Source organism: Narcine bancroftii, chromosome 12 (assembly GCF_036971445.1).
Source record: "Narcine bancroftii isolate sNarBan1 chromosome 12, sNarBan1.hap1, whole genome shotgun sequence".
NCBI lineage: Eukaryota > Metazoa > Chordata > Chondrichthyes > Torpediniformes > Narcinidae > Narcine > Narcine bancroftii.
In genome coordinates this window covers 30,169,279-30,186,928 of record NC_091480.1, presented here as the reverse complement: position 1 = coordinate 30,186,928, position 17,650 = coordinate 30,169,279, and the positions used below count along the sequence as shown (strand labels likewise).

At 40.9% G+C, this 17,650-nt stretch overlaps 2 protein-coding genes and 1 long non-coding RNA gene across 10 annotated transcripts in view; 2 read left to right on the top strand and 1 right to left on the bottom strand.

The window, feature by feature from the left end:
• Positions 1-586: 586 nt before the first annotated feature.
• Positions 587-3,791, top strand: uqcc4 (ubiquinol-cytochrome c reductase complex assembly factor 4). Its single transcript, XM_069906620.1, has 2 exons — positions 587-713; positions 1,662-3,791. Exons 1-2 carry the CDS (start codon positions 622-624, stop codon positions 2,005-2,007), a joined length of 438 nt encoding a protein of 145 aa, XP_069762721.1. The 5' UTR covers positions 587-621; the 3' UTR covers positions 2,008-3,791.
• Positions 3,792-4,436: 645 nt separating this feature from the next.
• The window catches only part of LOC138747417 (histone H3.3A), a 64,719-nt gene continuing 51,505 nt past the window's right edge, over positions 4,437-17,650 (bottom strand). For 2 of the 8 annotated variants that reach the window (XM_069906628.1, XM_069906627.1), the window contains exons 2-4: positions 8,385-8,527; positions 5,433-5,586; positions 4,437-4,767 (exon numbers count right to left, since the gene is read on the bottom strand). In XM_069906628.1, the coding sequence (XP_069762729.1) occupies positions 4,639-4,767; positions 5,433-5,586; positions 8,385-8,512 (411 nt within the window). In that variant the 5' untranslated portion in view covers positions 8,513-8,527 and the 3' untranslated portion in view covers positions 4,437-4,638. The other 6 variants (XM_069906623.1, XM_069906624.1, XM_069906622.1 and 3 more) reach the window with 6 other exon arrangements.
• Positions 8,638-12,258, top strand: LOC138747418 (uncharacterized). Its single transcript, XR_011347486.1, has 2 exons — positions 8,638-9,988; positions 12,144-12,258. It is a non-coding gene; the product is annotated as an uncharacterized lncRNA (long non-coding RNA).

Sequence of the window (17,650 nt, the reverse complement as noted above, 5' to 3'; positions counted from 1 at the left end):
TAATTCCTCTTGCACGTTACCTCTCTGCTTCGTTTGTTGCAGGGAAAAGAGAATGTAATCCGTTGTTTCAACTCAAGCCCTCCAAACTAGGCTTGAGTTCCCTTGTGAATTTTTTCTGCATCCTCTACCTGAATCACATCATTCCTGTTGTGTGAAGACCAGAGCTGTAACATGGTTTTCCATCTCTTGGAATGAATGCCATGTCTTTTTCAGTACCCCGTCTACCCGAGTCTCTACTTGCAAGGAACGGTGTATTTGTAACTTTTGGTCTCGCTGTTCAGGAGCAAAGCCCCCGGGTTCTGTGCATGCCCTGCCCATTTCCCTTCTGTCAGAGTTAAACTCCATCTGCTATTTCTTTTCCCAGTTGATCAATACCCTTAGACAACCACCTTCAGTATCCACTATTTCGTTTGGGAAAATGAAAGGCCTATTTTGCTCGATCGATCCCCAAGATGATCATTTCAGAAACTGAACGAGCGCAGCCGTCTCCAGACGCTCGGGTTTCACTGGGGACTGTTCCCTGCTGCAGTGTCCAGGCGGAACCAAGTGTACGGCTCAGTGCAGGGCAGGGGAAGGCAGGTCCGGGTGCACTGGCGGACTTGCCCCACGGTTGTCGGTAGGATGGTGGTGATGTGCGTGGTTTTAGCACGCAACTTGCAGGCCTTTTCGCCATCAAACCGACACCTGCTTGGAACGGCTGTCGCCTGCGGCAGGTACGTTAATTATGGAGCAGTTGGGAAAGTCTGGCGACTTTGGGTCGTGAGGGAGGTGGGGAGGGATCGCTGGTCAGAACAGTGATCCCCTCCCCACCTCCCTCTGTTCTGACCTTGAAAATCGTTCACGTTTAGAAATTACTCCTAATTAATTTAGCAAATTAATACCGGTCTAAATCATGTTTTAGTGATGCTTACGCCAGAAATTCGACTTACTAAGTCTGGGGAATCAAAGCAGGTGAGGTAGGACACACTGATGGTTTGTCGTCTCGTGTGTGAGACTGCACCTCCGAAGGTTTTCTCTGTACTCTCTGGAACTGGATTATGTTTTCTTATTCCTGGAACAAACTTCGAACTGATCGCCTTCTGGTAGGGAGGAATTTTTTGTCATTACGTAAGTACAGGTGCACAGACATGATTTCCTGCTGACCAATAGTTACATAAGATATCCAAGTACAATAGTATACATTAAATTGCCATAATATAGCAAGGGAAAAAAAAACAATAGAGGATCGATAAAGGGTTTTGTATGCAAGAGACAGATAGAGAATGAATTGCATAAGGGCAAGGTACAAAAACAAATGTCTTCCTGTGTTAAGACTTGCAGATTAGGTAAAATTTAAAGGTTAACCGTGCCTGAAGACAATGTAGTGAAAGTTCACTGGATTAATATCTGGAATGATTCTCTTGAGATTGAGCAAAATAGGCCTCTTGGCATCAAATCACCCCTCTTTCTATTTTACAGGTGGTATACATTGTGGCTATGCTCCATAGTCTAATCTTTGGCTGATCCTGACAGCCAACAAACATGTATCCTGATTAACTGGATGGGGATTGGGACACAGCCACCTTTTGGGAGAGAGGAGAAAAACTACTATGTGTTCTAATATGGTCTCATCAGTTTATGGCCTGTCTCAAACCATCTTAATTTTTTTTTTTCACTTTTAGAAAAAATAATTCAGCAAGAGCTTTCTTCTCCACATCTCCAGGAGAACACCAATCATCCTCGAAAGATGTCAAAAATGAAGAAGCTGGAACCATAAAATTTAGCACCAGTAAGGCAAACAACCATGTCTGGTCTGTGGAGAAAGCCTTGGGTAGTGATCACCAGAAACCTTGGTGGAAGGTCCTTCCCTTCAGCCTTGCTGGAATTGCACTTGTAGTTTGGTGCTTCTTCAGGAAAGAAACTGATGTTGATAGAATCATGGAACAATCACTGAGTGACCATTTTCCTGATCTCAAACTGTCTGATGCTGAGCCAAAAGAAGTCAAACCACCAAGCAAAGCAACATAATAAATGTAGGATGGTGGCTCACACAATTAACCATCAAACTGTATAGATGGTGAAGTACTTCATTTAATTGCCATCTAGGAGCACATTCTTTTTCAACTCTGGAAATCCAAAATAAAAATAGAAAATGCTGGAAATAATCAACAGGCCAGAGCCTGTCTATGGAGACAGGACCACATTTAGTGTTTCAAATTGATGGCTCTTTATTAGAACTGAATAAAGTAACAACTTAATAGTTTTAAGTTGCAGATATGGGAAGGAGGAAAAAAGGTCTGTGATGGGCTTGAAGTCAACATTCGATGACACCAAAAATGCTGGTGGAAGAGATCAAGCTACAAAAGGTGTGTCAGAAATCAGAGACAAGAGCGAGTCTAAAACTTATGGAAGATTGAAGTGAATTATTGAGTTCTGGAGACAAATGTATCCAGAAGAAACCTTGGTCCTCCTCTTTAAACGTGTTGAGTTTTGATGGAGTAGCGATGGAGTCCAAATACGGAGGTCAGAATGTGAGTGGGATGGAGAATTTCCTTTCTCTGTAACTTTGAACTGTTTCATTTCGAAATTTTCCAAATTCTGATGCAGGGTCATTGACCTGAAACATTAATTCTTCAAATACTCCATAACTTTGAATTTTTATGTTTTCATTTCCTTCAACTGCAGTCTGTTTAAAACCCAAGCTTAAATTTGTACAGATTGAAATTTAGTAGGTGGAATATTCCAAGAAAATTCATATGACTACTTCAGAAATAAAAATTTGGAGACAGACAAGACTTCACTTCTTTCTCCCTATCAAGTGTTGACCAGTGAGAGAGTAGTACAGATTAGCTTCTGGTGGCAACAATGATTCTGACTTTCCATACCAGGAATTCCCATTTGATCTGCATTTGGTTACTCACTTGGCTACTCTTTGTGGCACCAACATAACTTTGCCATTCAGCAGCTATAGTTCATCTCTGAACACATCGAAAAATGTTATGATTTCAACACCTATTCCTGGAATGTTTGCATTTTGAATTTTCTGTTAATACTTTATTCATGTATTTGTAAATTTAGTTTACCTAGGGAATTCCTTTGCCTGAGGAATTGAGTTCTTCCATCAGGGATGAAGAAGTCATTGAGAGGACAACCTACTAAATGGGAAGTTTCAGGTGTTGGGCCTCGACATTCTCTCATTGAGGTGATGAAGGTGTGTGGTCTACTTAAAAAAAAACACACCACCATTGACTTCACTCCATTGCTCACAGTTTAACCACACTTGTTATCTGCCATAGTCTTATCTAATATCCATTATTACAGGACTATTGCTAATCATAAATAATGCAGATCCCCCCTATATCCCAGTGGGCAGATTGTAATAAATGTATGTATTTCAAACGTGACCGAGTTTTTAGCCAGCAAGATGCTAAGATGGAGAGAACAGATTTGGACCAGGAGGAGTTCAGGACAGGGTTGGTGGTGGTTTGGAGGAGTCGACCAGGAGAGTCTTGAATATTATCCTTGAAAATGGTCATCCCTGATCTTAAGTTCACCTCATTATCTGTAATTGCACTGTTGTGCATCATGCAATTTGTTGGAATATTATTTATCTATCTTTCCTAAAATCTGTAAAATCAAATGCCTCCAAGTAGGGGACTCAACCAATTAATATTACACTGTAAATGCTGGATATCAACACAAAGCTGGTTATGTAAAAAGTATTATTAATCAGGTTAAAACAATCAATCATTGCTACAAGCTCATCAATCTATGCAAATATAAATTATGTAATAAATGTGAAGAAAGTGAAACTTGTTTGATCATTGAAATTGTTCAGTGGACTATTTCTCAACGGGATTCTTTCTATATGGAATACGCAGGCGTGCACCTTATATCAGAAGTAAAGGTTTGCCCATGTTTTAGACATCAGCTTGTCTGTCAAGGTTTGAGAAAAAAATTTGAATAAAAAGATGAAATAGGGCGGGGGAGGGGTGTGTGCATAGTGTCACAGGCAAGAGATCAGAGGTGGATATGGGTAGTAGAGCATAAAAGAAAAATAAGTTATTAAATGATAGGGAGCAGTCCTGAAATAGAGAAATGGGTGGGGAACTGGAGAAAAGGAGGCAGGGAAAGAGAGCCCTTACAGAAACTGGAGAAGATGACGTTAATGCCACTTGGTTGGAGAGAGCCCAGATGGAATAGAGATGTTGTTCCTCTAATTTGCCCATCTCCTTCCCTCCCTATTCAATTGAATGTAGCTCAGCAAAATGTTTCAATAAGCAATAAATACTGATTTTTGCTAAATGACTTCCATAGCCCCTCGCATTTGAAGAAATGCCAGTAAGACAGCTGAGGTAGTGAAATTTTATTTAGAACCTCAATGAGCCCTCAAAAAAATTGAAATACAAGGCAATTCTGTAGTTCCCATCTCCAAAAAAAGACAAGTTATAGACCAAAAAGATACAAAAGGTTTTATTGAAACCTGAGCCGAGTCAAGAAATGTTTATAAAATTATCTACTACTGCCACTCTGTTAATACCAAAAAAATATGAAAAATGGCCCAGTCTTCATAAGAAGATTACAGACTAAAAATGTTTTAGATACAAGCTTTTTCATATATTGATCCCAAAATACAGTTAACTTCTGGAGTGTAGAGTTTCAAGCACGCTCTCCTCGGATTCGCCGGGCCAACTGAATGTCTTTGGGCATGATGGTCACTCTTTTAGCATGGATGGCACACAAGTTGGTATCTTCAAATAAGCCAACCAAGTAGGCCTCACTGGCTTCCTGCACAAAATTAATAATTTACAAAGTTTTATTAGGTTAACCTTTGCTTCCTTGATAGACACATCTTCATCGATCTTTACTGAATTTTCAATGAGATCAAAGTCCCATCGTAGAAGATTATAAATGATCAGGGATGTCTTCACATGCAATATGCTTGACTGCTCTTTTGATAAATCTAATTGTTTTCACACTATTGTCCATGTGTTTCCTTTAGAAGTTATCAAAGCATCCATCCCAAAGTATTTAAGCTATCGCAGGTTTGAGCCAAGGTGTTCAACCTAGAGAGGGAACAGAATTGGGAAAACACGACATATAGACCAAAAAAATCTCCAAGTGTTACATTCTCAAAAGGAATAGGTGAACATTTTTGTATCCAAGTCACCAGAAATATTCTGTGATGGTAAGTGTCAGTGTCTTTAATACATTTAGAGCTGCAGAAGCATACATGACACTAACAGCCCTACATTTGAACATGTACTAGGTTTATTCTCCACCTGACTAAAAGAACCACAAGAATTTAAGTCACAGGATGATGGATAATTCAAAGGAAAGCTGTAATTATTTCCAACAACTAAGTCAAGACATTAATTTGGCCATCAGCATTACTATTAGATGCATACAGACATGGTTACTTAGTTTGAAGTTTTCAAAAGGGGCTACCATACCTGCAAAGCTCCAATTGCAGCACTCTGAAACCTCAAATCAGTTTTGAAGTCCTGGGCAATTTCCCGCACCAGGCGCTGGAAGGGTAGTTTACGGATAAGCAACTCAGTGGATTTCTGGTATCGGCGGATTTCTCGGAGAGCAACTGTGCCTGGCCTAATTAAGACAAACATTACTCAAAAATGCAAATACATACATTTCATTTATTAAAAGTCAGGTCAAGCCAAAAGTCTGATCTGATCATTTCTCCAACACCAGAAGGGAAACAATATTCACAATACAAGTTCATGGGAAAATCTTATGCATCCCACTTTGATGTGGGATACACCTGCTCTCAAATTCATGTCTACCTACAACATCCTTTCTGAGTAAAGGTGTACTCAGTGGGGTCATGAGACTGGCAGAAAACTAGCTCAGCCATATTTGGGAAACATTTCCTTCACCCTTTATTTTTCCTGCCCTCCTCTGAACGTAGCCCAGGGCGATTGGTAGAGTGATAGATTAGTTGACAAGTGTCCGGTCGACTCAGCGCTGAAAGTAGCTTATGTATAGTGTGCCTCTTCTTGTATGTGCATCTCCAGAAAGGGTAAAGGTTCCATTATTGTTACATAATACTACATTTAGAATGTAACATACAAGAAATTCTTTAACTTTTGTTTACCATCAGGCCTGAGCCTGCTTAGCTTCCGAGATCAGACAATCTCAAGCGTATTCAGGCTATTGGGCTTCTGCTAAACTTCAATATGAAGCTATCGCCAATATACTTTCACAATAGATTAAAAATAACAATTTTCCCCAAGGCCATCTCCTCTCCACTGAGCTCAATGTTGCAGTCAAAATTAACAAGAACCTTGAGCATGCCAGACAGGAAGGTGTATGGCTGTCAACTATGATTAAATGATATTCATAAACAAAAATAACCAACCAATGGAAATTAAAAGTTTTTAAAAATGGTCAAACAATTAAAATTTGGAAAATACAAGAAAACATGGTTTTTTTTGTTGTTCAGTTGGCACACTTTATTAAAAAAGGTATCAAGCTCAAATTTTTCCGTGGCATTGAGATGAAGTGTTCATGACCAAGCATTCAATTACCTGTCACTTTGAGGCTGCCCATTTCATTGAAAGGACCAGTAAAAGGTCTCTAGGACACCCTCCCATCACAACCCCATCCCGATCAAGGCACTGGCCTCTGTTGGATTCCGATTCCTCCAAGTGAGAATGCGCCATGAGAGCTGTATAACAGCATTTCCACTAGCAACACTTTTCTGCCATGCCCCACGGTTGGGAAGACTTTTCTGGGACCTCACAGAAACTACAAATCATGAGACAGGAGACAAATATAATTGCAATTATGACAAAGATTTCTACCTGTATATAGGGAAAATTATTGTAAGGGCTTTTATCAACTGCCTATCAGTCAGAGATATTCCCCAAATTCTAATGTGCTTCATCCATGCTGAGGCACAATAAACATTTCCTTTATCACAGAACTTCATGGAATACCATCAACCTCTAACAGTCATAATGGAATTTTGGCTGTTCACAGAAATTGATCTCTACATACATGAATAGTGGAGAAAAATTTGCAAGTGCATGATGAAAGGATAAGTTGGTGGAACCAGAGAATAGTTCTACTGGGCAGTCATTGTGGACCAAATACCTCAAGTCCCTTGGTTAGGAGCACACAAGAGCCCAGCAAATAAAAAAATGCATCACTTCCAAATCCACCCATGGATGTCAGGCACTTCATCATTCCCTTCCTACAGTAAAGCCTGCAGATCTCACATGCTTTTATCAGCCTTATCAGAACTGGAGAAGTCATTCTCAAGCCCTGTCTAAGGTAACGAGACCCTTAATGCTCCATTCCACTCCTAGTCTTATCTCCATATGTGACTTTCAAAGCCATCTTTTGACGTGGCCCATTGCAATATTCCCAATTTCAGTTGGAAATCTTATGGATCAACATTAATAAACCCTACTCCAATCAACAGCACTGTAATTTGAAATGCACAAGGTTCATCCACCCAAAGTAGCCTTTGGGAATCTTTTCCTTCTTGTCTACTGATAAGTCAGGAGGACCACTGCCACTTGTCATTCCCCCTCCCCTGGTTACATGTTACCCCATCTATCCCCTACCTTTATCTGTAACTTTAAACATTTTCCATTTCTAATAAAAGCACAGCAAATTGAAACTATGCTGCTCTCCAGATGCTTATTGTCCTGAGACTGGGCAGACAATTAGCGCAACCCCATTACAGCGCCAGCAATCGAGGTTCAAATCCTGCACTGTGTTTGTACATTCTTCCAGAGTCTGGGTGGGTTTCCTCCGTGTGCTCCAGTTTCCTCCCACCCTTCAAAACGTACTGGAAATTGTAGGTCAATTGTGTGTAATTGTGCGGCATGGGCTGAAAGGGCCTGCTATTTTGCTGTATGTCTACATTTTTTAAAAATAGAATTTTTTTATATTTACAACTATCATATAATGTTCATTAAAACCTAAATTCTTGCAACCAAATAAGTACGTAAAGGCACACTAACTCCAATAGTATAGAGGTCAACAACAAAGTAACAACTGGCAAGGGAGTCTCAGGAAGCTTTCTACATTTACATGAGCATTCCTCAAGTTTCTCCTTCTGTTAAACTGCCCCTCACCGCAAAATCGTGCGTTTTTCCCAAAGCGCTGGAGGTGAATCCATGGACACTTGGCGGGGGTGGTGGGGAAGATTATCTTATTGCTTCTCTTTCTGACTAAAGGGAACGCTGGGCTATGCTAATGGCGTATCTTTGTCTGCCTTATGATCGATCAAAGGCTACTTCTGATCTGAAAGGGCAGACCACATGAACCCTCATAATAAATGGAATGGCAGATAACAAACTCAGAGGGAGTTGAGATCGGGGACCCCTCCGTAACACCAAGAGACGGGATGCCACACATGCCGGAGGTTCACTCACCTATAACGATGAGGCTTCTTCACTCCACCGGTGGACGGTGCGCTTTTCCTCGCCGCCTTGGTTGCCAACTGCTTCCTGGGCGCTTTGCCTCCAGTCGATTTGCGAGCAGTCTGTTTGGTACGAGCCATCTCTGGTCAGAGGATCTGCAGACACGGACAGAAAGATTAAGACGAGTACGTTCAATTTTTAGCCGCCAGCCTCCAGGGCTTTTCCGCGCCCCCGCCCCCCTCCCCTCCCCTCCCTTTGCTGGGGATATAAAGTGGAACGCCTTCCCACTCACACCCCCGACCTTCCCATACTAAGCGGCGGCGCTGTGTCTCCAAACAGGATCCGGGGGCGGGACTCCGAATACATGTCATGAAATGGCGGTCTTGCAATCCTGCCTGGCCACCCCACCGACCAAACGTTCATCTTGGAGCCCAGCCCCATCACAGTTAATATGCAACACACAATGGCTACCGTTGTTTATTCCGTTTTCATCCTGGATCGGAAATAACCCGCAAAAAAAAACCAATCCAGTGGCAAAACAAAACACCACAAAGGCCGAAAGAAAAAAATAGAGACATTCATATAATAAAACTCAATTCATAACAACGTACAAGCTCTTCAAATCTTCACAAGCTCTCGCTGCTGCAGCCACTACTGTACTTCAATCGCGAGTGACGTCACTCCAGGAGTAACGTTCCACGAGTTGGTCCTGTCAGCCCATTGGCCATTGCTGCTGAAGTAATTGTGACAATGGCAACACTGCCTCCACCCCCTCAGCGATTCTCACCTTGATTACAACGTTTGTTACATTGATCAAAATCTTTTTATTTTAAAAAAGGATATTTAGGCCCTATCACCACCGTTTAAAATGTTACTGGAAATTGAATGAAAACTAAATCGACGAGATGGTTGGTGGCCACCGATCCAGGGTTCCGATGGAAGGCGGGCAGTGTTTATTTTCCACTGACCTACGAAAGAGGAACAGGCAGTCAGTCACGTCCGTTCCTTGCCTGTTGATAATTTCCAATGCAGGTCAAGAACACGCTATGTTACACTTCGACCTACTCATCGTGTAATTTAATCTGCTGTACACGTTACAACAAAAAAAAAATCCGATTCCAGTTCTCAATCCTACAGTTAATTTACAGTGAAAATAAAAACTCATTTTTTTTCCTCCGCTTTCGTGCACTTTTTTATTTACCTCGTAAATGGCACACACAAAAAAGCAGCTTTTAAGCAAGACGTCCTTAAAGCACCTTCTCAGTCACGGAACAGCCTTCGATCCATTCCTTTTCATTCGATTCACCACAGTCTGTGCACAACATCATTTGAGTCATTCTTAGATTAGCAAATCAGGATTCGGTAGTTTACATTGTTGCAACAATGCGGAATAACCTTTTAACTCGTGAGTAATGTTGACATGAATGATACACTCGCGGCAGAGTATTGCTATTTCTGAACGAGCCAAAGATGAACCTCCCTAACTCATTTAGACAATGAACAGCAAAAATGAAAAAAAAATCCAAAGATGCTTTAAGTACACAAAGTGCAAGAGGATAGTCAAGAAAGGAGTAAGACCTATATAACACCTAAAGGGCCGTGTGGGGGCGGAAGACGTGAGTAAAATTATTTACAAAAATTAAAGGGCATGCTGATCCGTGTATTTGAGGAAATGTGTGAAATATTGATAGCATGAGCACAGTAATAGAGGCAGCATTAAGTTTAGTATATTTGAAACTAGCTAAATCATCAGTCCTAAATGAAATATAAGAGCCCTTTAAACAAAGCAAAAGCAGCAACTTGTGGAAGCTTTGGCTACAATTATTTCAGTTAAGGATGCTAATATTTAAATGCTGGCAAATTTCTACAGCACGAAAACTTTATTGTTATGCCTTTTGTCGCCTTGACAACTGAATTCCAGAGTCGTGACTGAAAAGAGGAATTTTTGGTCAGAAGCATAATGTTGATAAGATTAATGTTTACAGCTGTTGAAGCTATTCCCATATTCTAACCAACTCAATGGGAGGTATCCCCACAAGACCCAGCCCCTACCCCATACAGGAAGTGACAGAATGGATTTTGAGACAGAACAGATCACAGACAAGTAAAAGTAAGGATATAAACATGTGGAGGATAGCAGGGTGCAACATGGCATCTTTTATTCAATGGTACCTAGTCATATACCCATACTAAAGCTGGGAGAAAGTTGATGTAAAACTCTTACTGTATGCAATGAGACGTATTTATTTTGACAGAGATATTCAAAATTATAAGGGGGACAGATAGAGTCAATGTGGACAGGCTTTTTCCACTGAGAGTGGGCGTGATTCAAACAAGAGGGCACAAATTGAGAGTAAAAGGGGAAAAGTTTAAGGGAAACATAAGGGGGAATTTCTTCACACAGAAGGTGGTGCCGGTATGATATGAACTTCTGGCAGTGGTGGTATAAGCCAGATTGATGTTAATATTCAAGGAAAGGTTGGATAGATATATGAACGGGAGAGGTGTGGAGGGTTATGGGCCAAATGCGGGTCAGTGCGACAAGGTGGGAAGATGTTCTGCACGGACTAGTACGGCCAAACTGGCCTGTTTCTGTGTTGTAATTGGTTATATGGTTATATATAAAGCATATCCATGAATATCCCCCACATGTTTATATCCTTACTTTCACTTGTCTGTAACCTGTTCTGTCTCAAAATCCATTCTATCACTTCCTGTATGGGGTAGGGGCTGGGTCTTGAGGGGATACCTCCCATTGAGTTGGTTAGAATATGGGAATAGCTTCAACAGCTATCCATGAATTGGAATTGGATGGGATCCTGTTATTTGGGATAAGCAGCAAGGAAGGTGGTATCAGCAGAGATGGTTGCCATCTGTACAGTAACAATCCAGAACCGAATGGACTCCGACTATTCTGGTTGGTCATGGGGAAACCTGTAAGATTATAGATCAAGGCTACTGTACAAACAGCTATGACAACATCACTAACTGGGTGAACTACATGCAAAAAGAGGGATCCAGACTCACAAGAAATTGATATGCCCCTGACCATCTCACAGTCCCTTTTCACATTGCTTTGCTTACTGTTTCTATACTGTCCAAATATCTTCCACAGATCTGTTAGTAGTTATCATGGAATAATAAAAGAAGGAATGAAATAATAATGTATAAAACCCTTAGAACAGGGGTTTCCAACCTTTTTGTTCCTCTGTACCCCTTGGGCATTTTTATACGTTCCCATGTACCCCTAAAAATTAAGGATTAAAAAAACACAACATTGTGCAATCTGACTGCAGGTTACAATGCCATGTATTGTATAGTAGTGGTTATTCTCTCAGACCCAATGTACCCCCTGAAAAGTGCAAATGTACCACGGGGGGGTACATGTACCCCAGGTTGGGAACCCCTGCCTTAGAATATTGAAATCCTTGAAGCTTTTGAGAAGCTTGTTGGAATTCAGTATCTAGAGAAGAGGTAAAAGGTTAAAAGTAGTGCTGTGTTTTAAAGCCTCTCACAGACTGGTGCTGACCAGAATAACCTTGAGGTGCCTGGGGAGGGAGTCAAAGTAGAGAGTGTAGGAATGCAAGACTGAGATAAGATGTTCTGAGAATTATAAACTGCCCTTTGTTTTAACAGCATGTTTTTCAACCTTGATGTTAAATCTATAAGGACACAGACTGGGGGGGGGGGGGGGGGAGGGAGTGAAGCTTTACTTTGAGATCACTTGAGTTTATGACTGATGTAACCTTTCTCTAATTTGCTTGGTTGCAGAAATTTTTCATCCATCCCTTTGTTAGACGGAGACCCTACGAGACTGGTTCAAGTGTGACAGCAGTAGAGGGCTTTTCCAGGTAGCCTGCTACCTAATAAAGAGGCAACAAATACATTTCTGTGTGCTGGGCATCTTTACGTCAGAAAACCAGAATCACAAAAACATGCCGTAAATGCTGGAGGAACTCAGCTGATCTCACAGCATAGGAAGTAAAGAGATATTACTGATGTTTCGGGCCTGAGATCTATTTCCAGGTGTAAGCAGAAGCAGGCAGGCATCTCAATGAAGACCAAGAGAAAAATGTGGAAGAATGGGAGGGGAAGGAGTCGAGACCAACAACAAAAGGTGTTAATTGGATATGAGAGGAAAGGTGAAAATTGATTTTGGCTCTGTGAAATGAGACAGAGGAAAAGGAAAGAGAGAGACAGAAGTAGAGGAAAGTAGATGGGGACAAAAATGGGAGGAGGGATTTATTGGAAACTGGAGAAGTCGGTGTCAATGCTATCTGATCAGAAGGTGCCCAGATGGAATATGAAATGTTGTTCCTCCAATTTCATGTGGTCTCAGTCTGGCAGTACGAGACAGGGAATTGGGTTTTAGAGGGGGGTGGGATGGGGGGAGGGAGAGGTGGGGGGGGGGGGGGAAGAAAAAAGGGACACTAAATTAATTTCAAAGAAAATTGATAAGCCCATGTTAAAGCATGTACTTCAGGCATGACATAGAATAAATCAATGATTTGGATTGAAAGTGGGGATATCTCCCAAAATGCCCTTGACCCATAACAACTTAATATTCATAACTCTGGATAATATGATCCTGGGCACCTGGTGACAGAAAGGGATCAGGTGTATTGAGGATTATTATAAGCGAGGGTAGCTCATGTCATTTGAGCAATTGAGGAATAAATATGATTTGTCTAATAGAACATTCTTTTGCTATCTACAACTAAGGTTTTTTTGAGGGACAAATTTGGACCATCTATGACCCTGCCTGTGTGTAGTGACATGGAGATTCTAATTTGAAGGGGGAATGTGCACAAGTTTATCTCTATCATGTATTTCAAGCCCGAAGCTGGGCTTACACAGGTTGAGGGAAAGGTGGGAGACAGACTTGGGCACAACATGAGCAGTGCTGGTCAGATCAGTGTATGGAGAGCATGACCACAGTTATTAATGCCAGGTACAGACTGGTGCAAAACAATTTTCTGCATCAACTCTATCTCACACTACAAAAACGACATAAATCTAAACCAGAAATTTTGGAAATGTGCTTTAGGTGAGGTGTGGAGATTGGAATCTTTATCCATTCAACCTGGCTGTATTCAAAGGTGAAATCCTTCTAGGAGGACCTGGCGAACATCCTGAAAAAGATTACAAATGTGGATTTTCCACAGGATCTGGAATTGTGCATTCTGAGGGACTTTATGGGCATGTTTTAACTGTCCAAGTACCAAATTCAGTTTGTGAAGGTCACCTTGGCGGTAGTCAGGAAATGTGGAAGTCCGTCTCCCAACTAAATATTACACAATGGAATATGGAAATGCAGAGTTGCATTCCTCTGTAGAAAATCACGTACAATTTAAGGAAGAAATATGACACATTCGTTAGAATGTGGCAACCTTATCTGCAGTATATTGGTTTGCAGATATGACTATCCCCCTTCAGAACAAGTATACTGAAACAATCCGCCCCATCAGAGAAAATATTGGGATCAAGGAAATGGGATTTGGTGCAGACGACATGGTCTGTTAGTTATTTTTTTCTTTTTATTCCTAACCTTTGGTTATTTGGTTACCATGATGTTTTTTTCCCCCTCTCTCCTAGGATTTTTCCTAGATTTCTGTAGGGGTCGTTTATCCAACCGGTCTATGTGTTTTTTGTATCTATATAATTTATAAGATTTTATTCTTAGTTGTATCAGGATAGGGGGATAAAAAACAGACTTTGCACGATATACTGGTGTTGGACGAGATTGCATTGTGTGTTTGAATTTATGAGTCCACGAAAAATCAAAAATATTTTTTTAAAAAAGAAATTACTTCTATAGTAGCTAAAAAACCAATGACAGATTTCTTCTATGATTTTCTTGAACACCTATATTTCCATCCTGCTCTTGGTCTTCAGTAGATTTTGACCTTGATCCTCACATGTTACCAACTAATAAACCATGATTAGAACTAACAAAGGAACAGCAAAGGAAAATTCACCAATGGTAAATTGAAAGTAAGTTTTTATTAAACTATTAATAACATAATATTTCTTACTTAACTCTAAATTTAATCCCACAATGTTCAAATGTAAACGTGTGTGTGTATTAAAGTCCAAAACCATCAGTTTAAACTTGATTCTGCAAAAGTCACTTTTAAAAGTCTAGTTTCAAATATCTTGTTGACATCAGGATCCTTTTAAAATGCAATTCAGAAGTAATTATGAAGCATTTTTAAATATTATATTTTCACATCTCTTTCAACTCATGATTCTCTTAATCAGCTGTCTTTCATATTCTTCCTACAGGAGTGACCATTTTCTGGGCACAAATGAGAAGTGGTCTTACTTATTTAAAAGTCACTTATGTTGTATCTCCTGTGAATTGGATAATACAAGTCCTGTCTTTTCAGGAGGTCAAGTTTTCAAATCTTCTGTATTCAGTTTTTTTCCATGATGAGGCTCCACTCTTATTTTCAAAAGAGCAGTTGGAAAGTGGGCTTACTTATTTCAAAGCCACTTATTCTGTGTTCCTCTTTTGCAGGAATAACAAAGGCAGCTTCTTCCTTTAGGAAATATTGCTGCTTTCAATCCTGTCTGAAAAGGATGGTGGTTTCCTTAAAACTGACTTCCTCGTCTCTCATTTCAATAATATATTTCTGGCAAATCTCTCATGTCACATGATAGGTGACAGCATTTTTGTCTTTGAAGTTCGTAATGTCTAAAAGGATCTAAGTCCACTTATGCCTTTGTGACATCTGCTCCCATGAAAGCAAAATGGTCATGTGTTTATACATGTGCTTCTGAAATAACATTGTTTTCAGTATCTCATGGACCATCATAAATCCTTTCATCTCTTGACTTCAACTGCAATCACCAGCCATTCTGTCTTTCAAACTGGCTTCTGTGGTCAATGGTGTTTAAAATGAAAATGTTTTTGATGCTGCTGAAGCCAGCGACCAGCTGCAAAGAACCATGTGTGTCTGTTGACATGCTAAGGCGTTGCCTTTGTTTCCCTGACCACCCAAAGCTAACTTATTAAACCAGCGACCAGCTGCAAAGAACCATGTGTGTCTGTTGACATGCTAAGGTGTTGCCTTTGTTTCCCTGACCACCCAAAGCTAACTTATTAAACCATATCTAGATAAAATATGGTTTTAACATTAAACTAAGGATTAATATTAACACAGATCCATTACGCAACAATAAATCAATTGACATTTTTACAAGGAGTATTGTCTTTCAGGGAACTTCTCTGGAAATCTGTACTCTCAGTGATCCAGTGGCACTCTATCCACCTTGTGGATTTCTGTATTTTCCATAATTCTGTATATTCGCAAGCTGTCCACAGCTTCCCATTTGAAGGTAAGACCACACTTGGAATATGGTGTTCAGTTCTGGTCACCTCACTATTGGAATGATGTGGAAGCTATAGAGAGGATGCAGAGGATATTTACCAGAATGCTGCTTGGATTGGAAAACAAGTCCTATGAGGCAAGGTTAGCAAACCTGGGACTTTTCTCTTTGGAGTGAAAAAGGATGAGAGGAGTCTTAATAGAGGCCTACAAGATTCTGAGAGCCATAGATAAGGTGGCTAGCCAGTGACTTTTTCCCAGGCTAGGAATAGTAAACACCAGGGGGGGCATCTCTACAAAATAAAGGGTGAAAAATTTAGAGGAGACAGACAAGTTTTTCCACACAGAGAGTTGTGCATGACTGGAATGCCTTGCCAGGGATGGTGATGAAGGTTGAATCATTCAGATACTCTTAGACTGGCACATGGATGAAACAAAAATAGGTTATGAGGTAGGGTTTAGTTTTTTTTGGTAGGAATATATAGGTTGGCACAACATCAAGGGCTGAAGGGCCTGTACGGTGCTGTAATGTTCTACGTTCTAAGGTGTGACTGGCAGACCACATGTCTACTATATTTCAGCACTTTTCCTTTGCATTCAGCCTCTGCCTCCATCAAACGGTTAGTGTAATGACTGGCACAATGAGATAACAGTAACAGGCTACCCAGCTTCAAATCTGCCGGCTATAAGGAGTTTGTATGTTCTCCCTGTGTTTGCGCTAGTTTCCACCAGATGCTCTAGTTATTCCCACATTCAAGGATGTGCAGGGTTAGTAGGTTAATTAGTCACATGGGTGTATTTAGCCAGTGTGGGCCAGAGATACCTCTTACCATGCTGTATCTCTAAATTAAAAAAGCTCTCCAAGTCATTCCTGCCTTACTTGGGTAATAGCACGACTCTACCAACCTCTTTCTCACTGTAGTGGTTTTCAATTCACAATGATGATACTGCTTGCCCCACCATGTCTTATTTTCTCTCTTTGTCCACCTCCATCTGCAATACTTCATTGGTAGCTCCATATGTATGGATATCAGAATGAGGCCATCGATTTTGGCAATAATTCTGCATGCTTTGAAACAGATGCCTCTGGTCTTGCCTCAAGGTTTAAATGTGATCCAGGTCAGCCTTTCTCTAGTAAAACACGAAAATCTGCAGAATACCGTGATTGAAGTAAAAGCACAATGGTGGAGAAACTCAGCAGATCAAATAGTGTCCTTTATAGAACAAAGATAAAAATACATAACCAACGCTTGAGCCTTTCATCAAGGTATGGGGAAAATGTCGGCAGGCGCCCGAATCTTACCCGAATCATCCATAGCGCATGGGGATTGTATCCTTCATTCCAAAGTTGAAAGATTCCAAGAACTTCTTTTTCGAGATGTGCCATTCTGAAGGTCAGACAATCTGCCTTAGTCAGATGCCTTATTATTTTCCCCAGTTCAAAACCTAGTGTCTTGATAGAGATTCCTCTCTTGCTGTAATGTCCTCACGCGTTCGCATTCCGATTGGGTCTCTTCCCTCGTCCGTCCCCCCCCCACACACCCCACTCCCTATAACTTCACGCAGCCCTACTTTCAGTCAGAGTAATTCCTGGTTCTCAGTGCAATTTTCATATTTCTGAACCCTACTCCTCTGCAGATTTGGGAAAACGTCCATCATTTCCCACTTCGCTGGGGACTTGTTGCTTTAATTGCCAAACCACTTTCAACGGGCTCCTTGGGCTTTATAACTTGCCCGAAGAACTCAGTCGTTTCTCTTGCGAGCTCCGCCCGCACTATCTTACCTCGACCTCGCCCCATCTCCGTATGATTCTGCCGTGCTTCTTACATCAACCTTATGCATCACCGCACTTCTTCCTAGTGCGGATTGTGGGTTTTTTGCTTCCGAACCATCCAAGCACTTCCTGACTCCACTTGTACTATAGGTTCAATTGGTTGTCTGTCTTTG

Coding starts and splice junctions, on each gene's coding strand:
- uqcc4 (XM_069906620.1), top strand. CDS start 622: ATGGTGGTGATGTGCGTGGTTTTAGCACGCAACTTGCAGGCCTTTTCG. Junction 714..1,661: donor ACGGCTGTCGCCTGCGGCAG/GTACGTTAATTA, acceptor TTTCACTTTTAG/AAAAAATAATTCAGCAAGAG.